Source organism: Lycium ferocissimum, chromosome 10, assembly GCF_029784015.1.
Source record: "Lycium ferocissimum isolate CSIRO_LF1 chromosome 10, AGI_CSIRO_Lferr_CH_V1, whole genome shotgun sequence".
Classification (NCBI taxonomy): domain Eukaryota; kingdom Viridiplantae; phylum Streptophyta; class Magnoliopsida; order Solanales; family Solanaceae; genus Lycium; species Lycium ferocissimum.
In genome coordinates this window covers 51162060-51170245 of record NC_081351.1, presented here as the reverse complement: position 1 = coordinate 51170245, position 8186 = coordinate 51162060, and the positions used below count along the sequence as shown (strand labels likewise).

General features: G+C 34.8%; 1 protein-coding gene across 1 annotated transcript; it reads left to right on the top strand.

Moving 5' to 3' along the window:
• The first annotated feature begins 931 nt into the window (after positions 1 to 931).
• LOC132034234 (uncharacterized) lies at positions 932 to 6661 on the top strand. The gene is made up of 5 exons (XM_059424526.1): positions 932 to 1525; positions 3915 to 4382; positions 5006 to 5389; positions 5510 to 5577; positions 6250 to 6661. The coding sequence occupies exons 1-5, from the start codon at positions 932 to 934 to the stop codon at positions 6455 to 6457; spliced, it is 1722 nt and encodes a 573-aa protein (XP_059280509.1). The 3' UTR covers positions 6458 to 6661.
• The last annotated feature ends 1525 nt before the right edge of the window (positions 6662 to 8186 follow it).

Genomic DNA, 8186 nt, shown 5'->3' with positions numbered 1-8186 from the left:
ATCACTGATTCGTCCGTGAAGCGCTTTAGCCTTGATAAAAGGTAGTTTTGTAACTTTTTTTTTTGTTGGGATATTTTAGTTCACTTGGTTTTTTATTGAGTCATTTTGGTTCCGGACTCCTTCCGGTAGACCCTCAGCTCGAGAGAAAATGCTCAGTTTTGCAAACTTAAAGGATCTAAACTTCTCAGTTAATACTTACGTGACTATTTTGAACGTACTACAAAAAATGAAGGACCACTTTTATGATTTTCTCTAAAAAGCAACCTGAAAAGGTAAAAATACTTGATTTAAGGTAATAGAGTACAAAGCAAAAACAGATTCAAGGTTATGCCAAACATATTTTTTTGAAAGATGGGCCTGTTTGAATGGGCTTAACTTATTTGAGTATTTATCAAAAATAAAAAACAGCTTATATTAAGTTAAAAAGTGCTTAAAATAAGGCAAAATCAAGAAATTGTTCAATCCCAACTTATTTTTTTTTAGCTTAAAAATCATTTTGGTTTGATCAATAACTTTATATTTTTTGTTAATTTCAATGCTATTCTCACTTCTAAAAATCCTTTAAGTACTTTTATCCAAAATACATAATTTTTTATTTATAAAATAACTTTTAAGACTCAGTTAAAAGTCACGTTTTTTCGGCGAATCCAAACGGGCTCATAATCCACTTGTTTTTGGTGTTTGGCGTTTTTGTCTCTCTTCCCCCAAACCCCACACACAATAAAAACCCTTGTTATTATTCCCGCTTTCTCTCTGTATATCTGTCTCTATCTTCACTTCTTTCCATGTCTCTCTACACACCCAGAGTTAAATAGATAAAGTAGTATAACCAAAACTTGATTAGGGTTTATTGTTTTACCGTGGGGTTTATGCTTATCACTGTCTGTGGTGAATACAAACTCAGGGGTGAGCTGTGAAATGCGCCAAAGGTATGCAGAAAGTGTTAAGCAGAAACCCTCCAGTAGTCCTATCCTTTAACCCTCTTTCTCATCACCCCTTAGGCTTTTACAAAAACCCACTCTCTGTTACACCTAGAATAATGACTTCTCCCGCCCTCCACCGCCTTCACCATGCTCCTTTCCTTAAACCCTTTTCGGGGTTTCGAAATATAGATTGTTCTGTTAAGGCTGGAGTTGTTGTTCCTGCTGTTAATAATAATTGCGGTATTTGTAGATGCTCTCTTGATAATAATAATAATAATAATGCTGCCCCTGTTAGGGCTTGGGTTGTTCTGAAGCAGAGTAGGACTAGTGCTGCCTGGTTTGGGACGGTCGCTTCAGCTTCCGAGAAGAGTGTTGTGCCGGTGACTGCTGAGGAGGAGGAGGAGAAGGAGAGTGCCTCCGAGGAGAGGCCCGGGGTGGCTGCTAGGTCGCATAATAGGAGGCAGAGGGGTAGTGGGGAAGGAGGGGTTATGGCTAGTCCGGATTTGTTAACGATACCGGGTGTGGGACCGAGGAATTTGAGGAAGTTGGTGCAGAAAGGTTTTATGGGTGTTGATCAGCTCAAACAGCTATACAGAGATAAGGTATACTCATAACCCAAATATCTAATGTGCTTAAGTTTGTGGTTCCCTAAAGTATATATATATAGTCTGTTCCTTTGAAATTTTTAAGAATGAAGATGGTTAAATTCATTAATGAGGGAAAAATGAAGCTTCTTTTTAGTTTGGTTATAGACTTTGTATGCCTGTGTAGGAATAAGTGTTGGATTTAGGGTGTGTTTGCATTAGCTGATTGTAAATAGCTGATACGCTGTAAGTGCTGAAAAGCTGCTGGAATTTATTTTATAGATAAGCAGTTATATGTTTGGATAGAAGTACTGAAAGTGCTAATAAGCAATTGATGTGTTGGTAAAAAAAGTATTGATAAGCTGTTTTTTCTGTTAAAATGACTAAAATGCCCTTTAAAGTATCCTTCTAAAGAAAAAGAGGAACGATGGATACAGAGTGAAGAGAAAGTTAGGAACTTTCCTTTATGAAAGATATATGGAGAATTAGAAAAAGTATCAAGGACAAAATACTACAAAACTTAGTCCAACCTAAAGTGCTTATAAGCTGAAAAATTATTAGTTGGGGATGACCAACTTATGGGTTTTGGGTGATTTTGGCTTATAAGCACTTTTGGTGTTTACCAAACGCGTAAATAAGCTAAAAAGTGCTTATAAGCTTAGCCAAACACCCTCTTCAGGTCTGTTTTGTTTCCATAAGAAGTCATTTTATGATGTTTGGTTATCTGATATTATTTTTTAAGGAAAATACAGTCAAATTCTATAATTGTCATTCGTTATAAAAACATTTCACTATAACGGCATGATTTTCTCCGGAACCGATTCTTCATGTTATATTTTACTTCTCTATAGCAGCATTCTACCTATAACAACAGTGACATTCATTATAGTAGTACAGTCCTTGTTAAAGGACCTCTATAACAACCATACTCAAAAATTGTGTAATAATATTTTGTAAGAAATATATTATGTATACAAAATATTAAAATATTCAATGGAAAGCTTTTGAATTCCCTATTGCTGAAGGTTTGGACAAAAATCTTCGTCAATTCAAGCTCTATATTATCACTAAGAGACTGAAATTTATGAAACAACCTACAATTGTAGAATTCTTAAGTCAAACTTGAAATATTAAAACTTTTCTGTTTTTTAAAAAAAAAAAAACTTGAAATATTAAAACTTTTAATTAATTTAAATGCATATGTTTCTTAGATTTTAAATTTTTATCGGTACGGTACAACTAATTATGGATTTATGAGTAATTTAATAGTCTTTTCAATTTTTAAATAATGAAATATGAAAACCAATTGAGATTTTAAAACTAACGAGTATTTGTTTTCGTTTATAACATAAAAAGTACAAAAAAATATTTTTTTGCGTACTTTTGTTTATAACAGCTAAATGAGATCTAAACATGAAATGCCAGTATACATACATAACAACACCTCACTATAGCAGCCATGAAATTTTCGGACAAACGCTGCCATTATAGAGAGGTTTGACTGCGTTTTCCATCAAATGGGAAAAGCACTTTGCCTCACTTATGGGAGGAGATCATTTTGCTTTGCTAATATTGCGACTCTTTCTTTGTAACAATTCCTTCATCCAACTCTTAGAGACTATTGTCAATTTTTAATACTAAAAAATGTCATCAAATTGCTACAGAATACAGATGCACTCTATCTTTCACCCTGTAATGGTTATTGTCTGTCACTTTATTTATACCCAATCAAACACGGGAAAAAGTATTTTCCATGGAAAACATTTTACTCCATATCTAAGGGACCCTTCAATTTTAAAGGAGTAGCATTGAAATGATTTGGCCTTGAGTAAGCTGATTACAAAGGATTAATATAAACAAGCCCGTGTAGCTGAATGATAATGAGGGTATAGTGAAGTAAGAATGCATACTCAGTTACCTCTATTGCAGTATTGTGATAAAAGTGTATAGAGGAATGACTGTGAACATGGGTTATGGTTACGACCATACTAGTTTTTCTGCATGGCATAGACAGCTCTTTTTCCCTCTAATAAGAAAGCAAAGCAAAATGCATCGACAACTCTTTTTGCAGTATTGTGATAGGTGTTAAGAGGATGAGTGTGAACTTGAGCTGTGGCTTTTGGCCGTGACTCTATCAATTTATATGCATGGCATACACAGCTCTGTCTTGAGATGTTAGGATTTTCTAGGACTGCGTATTTTTTGGTGAATCCAATTAATTTTTTAATTTGGATAGCCAACATGGTATCTCTATTTTGCAGTTATTATTGGGTTGTATTGGAATTACAGAGCAAAGTACTTAGCTTAAAAGAATATGTTTGGGTGATGTCAAGGAAATTGTGCAGCTTGTTTGACCTGTAAATTTGATGTACTTTCTTATAGTAAAGGCATTATTTTGGCTTTGCAGTTTTTTGGAAGATCGAACGAGAAGATGGTTGAGTTCTTGCGAAGCTCAGTTGGAATCATTCACAAAAACCATGCCGAGAGTATCACCACGTTTATCAGAAAGAGCGTGGATGAAGAGTTGAAGGAAAAGGACTCAGATTCCGATGCGAAGTCAGCACCAAAGAAACGACTTACTTTCTGTGTTGAGGGAAACATTAGTGTTGGAAAAACAACCTTTCTGCAGAGAATAGCTAATGAGACACTTGAATTGCAAGATCTTGTTGAAATAGTTCCCGAACCTATTGACAAGTGGCAGGATATTGGGCCAGATCACTTCAACATATTAGATGCATTCTATGCGGAACCACAAAGATATGCTTACACATTTCAGAACTATGTTTTTGTTACGAGAGTTATGCAGGAGAGAGAATCATCTGGTGGTATCAGGCCCCTTAGGTTGATGGAGAGAAGTGTGTTCAGTGACAGGATGGTAAATTTCTCTCACCTTTCCAAGCTTGTCATTGATTGCATCTTCTTTCTCGATCTTTGATTGTGTTAGCCGTCCCTTAACTCCTAAGACAGTGCATGTTTATGAGATTACTTTTCTACAAAGATCCACATCTTTTACAGGTAGGCACTTCATCAAGACTCACATGAAATTATAAACTTGCTATTTTTTTAATATTCTGATTAACCTTTAAAGACAGTGCACAATACACTCAAATACTCTATCCATTCTTGAAAGAAAAAAAGATTACGTTAAGAGCACTACAACCAAACCAAACCATCTAATATTTGATGTACATTTGAACATCAATTCCTTAGATTTTAAAAAATGAGATTTACATATTTAGAGACTACATTAAATAACTATAACTATAAGTCATCCTTATAAAAAATAAAAAATATAAAGAACTATATTGTACTTAAAATATTAAAAAGATAATGAGGAAATCAAAGTCAGAAAATTGTTTTGATTCCCAGATAGTAATGTTGTCAAATAAAATGGGAGAAAGATTGAAGTGATGTTGTTTTTGTTGTATGCAATGCACTATACCTGGTTATTTATACCATGACAAGGGCTACTATATGATGTACAATGTTTTCATCAAGGTGTTTGTAAGAGCTGTTCATGAAGCAAACTGGATGAATGAGATGGAGATCAGCATTTATGACTCATGGTTTGACCCGGTTGTTTCAACTTTGCCTGGACTGATTCCTGATGGTTTTATTTACCTTAGAGCAAGCCCTGATACATGTCACAAGAGAATGATGTTGCGTAAGAGAGAAGAGGAAGGTGGAGTTTCCTTGGAATATCTGCGAGACTTGCATGAGAAGCATGAAAGCTGGCTGTTCCCATTTGAAAGTGGAAATCATGGGGTATTGTCTGTTAGCGAGCTACCCCTAAACTTTGACAAATCTGTACCATTACCCCCAGAAATAAGGGATCGTGTTTTTTATCTGGAGGGCAATCACATGCACCCAAGTATTCAAAAGGTACTTTCTATCAATGCAACTTCACTTCACGGACATTTTTCTGTCTATTTCTGATAAAGTAGTTCCTGGATATTTTCGTGTAACATACAACATTGTATCTAACTATCTATTATGATGCAGGTTCCTGCTTTGGTTCTTGACTGCGAGCCTAACATTGACTTTAACAGAGATATTGAAGCAAAGAGGCAGTATGTCAACTTTTCTTTATTTTCCATAAATGTTTATCTAGTTTCTCTTTCACTTAATAGTATACCCGCTAGATTATATCATCTTTTTGTTACGAATCCTTAAAAACAACGATATCATCTTTTCTTGCAGCTTAATTAAGTACTTCTATTGAGGCAAACTAACACTCTTTTTACACACACAATAGGATTTTGCATCCTTTAACTCTTGATCACTAAAAAGAGGATAAAAGAAAAAATATATTTCGTTCTCTAATACTTGTCCCAAAAAAAGGATCTCTATCCTCGAAATGAGTTCTCCATAATATTTTGGGATCTAATATTCTACATCTAACATATCATACAGGTAATTGTTGCTTTGTCTTTAGTCCATGATGTGCCAGAGTGGATTATAGGCAGCTAACTTTTTTTACATGCAATGCTTCACTGAAGCACTAGATAATAGTGAATTGTAGGGTCACTATTTGAAGCTCAAAAATTCTTTTAATAGGTGACTTTAACATATCTTTAGTAAGTTTGTTGTGTTTTAGGATGTCCTGTCATTTGTGCTTTGTTTCTGTACAATTATTTACCACCCCCCCTCGCTCCCCCTCCCCCCCAACCCCCTCTCCTGTCTTTCTTTTGCCTGATATTTGAACATGGTTATGTTTTATTTTAACTGTCATCCTTTTGAAGGTATGCTCGCCAAGTTGCTGATTTCTTCGAATTCGTAAAGAAGAAGAATGAAGTTACGCCAGGAGCTGGAGTAGAACCGTCTAAGGGCAACCAAGCACCGGTTTTGCTGCCTCAAAATCCCGGTTTGTGGGTACCTGATGGCAAGTTCTCGGAGTCGACACTGAAATCCTTGGATTTCAGACGAAACATGTCGTTCATGTCTCGCTAGTGCATGTTGCTCGTCCTTGGCATATCCAGAAGTTTTTGGGAAGGAATGTGTTTATTTTCTCCTTGTAAAAATGTGTTTTGGCTACTCAAAGCTTTTAACCTGCAGTTGTGTAGGAGTAGGTTGTACGTGGATCTTGCTAGGATGCTGATTAGTGAAAGCGTTGTTTTCATTTGAAGGCAGTGGAGTTCCTTCTTTTGCTTTGCAGGTTTTGAGATTTGAGTTAATATTCAGGCTAGCATGTTTCCCCTTGCATCTATACATGGCTCTATATGTAGCAACGTAAATATATTTTTGAAATTCAAGGATGCCACAAAATCAGTTTTCCCTAATTATTACTCCCTCCGTCCCAATTTATGTGGCACCGTTTAAGTATTGACTAGGCACAAAGTTTAAGAAAGAAATGAAGATTTTGGTCAAAAACAAACTAATCATTTATATGATTAGAAATAGAATTACCCTCCCTTGTGTCTCAAATTCATCAATTGTTTTAGCTAGAAGAACTTGTTATTGTCAGTCTTTGCTGCATAAAATGCCTCGAGTTTCTCACATACTAATATGTGTCTCATTAACAATGCGATTAAGAATATTTTCTTCTACCAATTGCCGTATATAACCATAAAACTGTTGGTGCTTAAATTGCAAACAATCATCTTCAAGCCTTTTTCGATTTAAAAAAAACACGGGTAAGTAAATCTTCGTCACAAATAAGAGGTTCCATCTCGGTTGAAACATTTATGGTAATTATATCATTCAAACATACCATTCTACTCATGTTTTTCCCCATAGTTCAAATATATAAATTGCCAATAAATATAACGACAAGCTTTGATATCATTTTTTCATTTTTGTGTGAAGAACAACAATTACAAATGCACGATAAAGATAATAGTGGAACAAATACCAGTTTAAATCTTCTTCAGTCTATTTGAACTAAGAGGAGATATCAAATACAAGTCAAAATTAGAACCGGAAGCGAGTATAACAACCAGCAAAATAAATATGGCAATACAGCAACGATCAACCACACCAAAAACACAATTTTTATGTGGAAATCCTCTTCGATTGAAGAGCAAAAAACACTAGACCTCTAATCCATAAGGCATAAAATCTCCACTATATCAATAAGAGTTAAAAAGTTCTCCAAAAAGGCCACAATATTAATGACAAAAATAGAGGTAACGATAACAACAAGAGCAATAATAAAAAGTGAAGAATGCAGAGAAATCACCCAAAATAAGGTTGTCGTTTGTGACTTGAAATATGCTTTTATGGACCACCAAATTCGATCTTCGCCGTTCATATCAAAGAATAAGATGTTAATAACTCCAAATTTCAGCACGACCGATGGTTAACTAATTGGAAAACTCAATTTGAAGATGACTGATTTGTACAGAAATTTCTGCACTCTCTCTTAATGGAAGTTCTATCAATACTATATACACACAATTAACCCTAAAAATCAGGTCTTTTGAAGTTTTTGACATGAGTGAACTTATAAAAATGGGCTGATACAAGAGATTTTATTTTTATCCACCTAAGAAGGGAAATGATCCCAAAACCTATTGAAGCATAATGGATTTTACTTATCCCCTCATACATTAATGGAGTTATATCTTAACATTGTAAGCTTAAAGTATTCATACTGCCTCTCTATAGAACAAAGTGAACAATGGATGTATGGTCATTAGTTGCTTTGTAAATCAATATTTACTCATTTTGATATATCATA

Coding starts and splice junctions, on each gene's coding strand:
- LOC132034234 (XM_059424526.1), top strand. CDS start 932: ATGCAGAAAGTGTTAAGCAGAAACCCTCCAGTAGTCCTATCCTTTAAC. Junction 1,526..3,914: donor AACAGCTATACAGAGATAAG/GTATACTCATAA, acceptor TTGGCTTTGCAG/TTTTTTGGAAGATCGAACGA. Junction 4,383..5,005: donor GTGTGTTCAGTGACAGGATG/GTAAATTTCTCT, acceptor GTTTTCATCAAG/GTGTTTGTAAGAGCTGTTCA.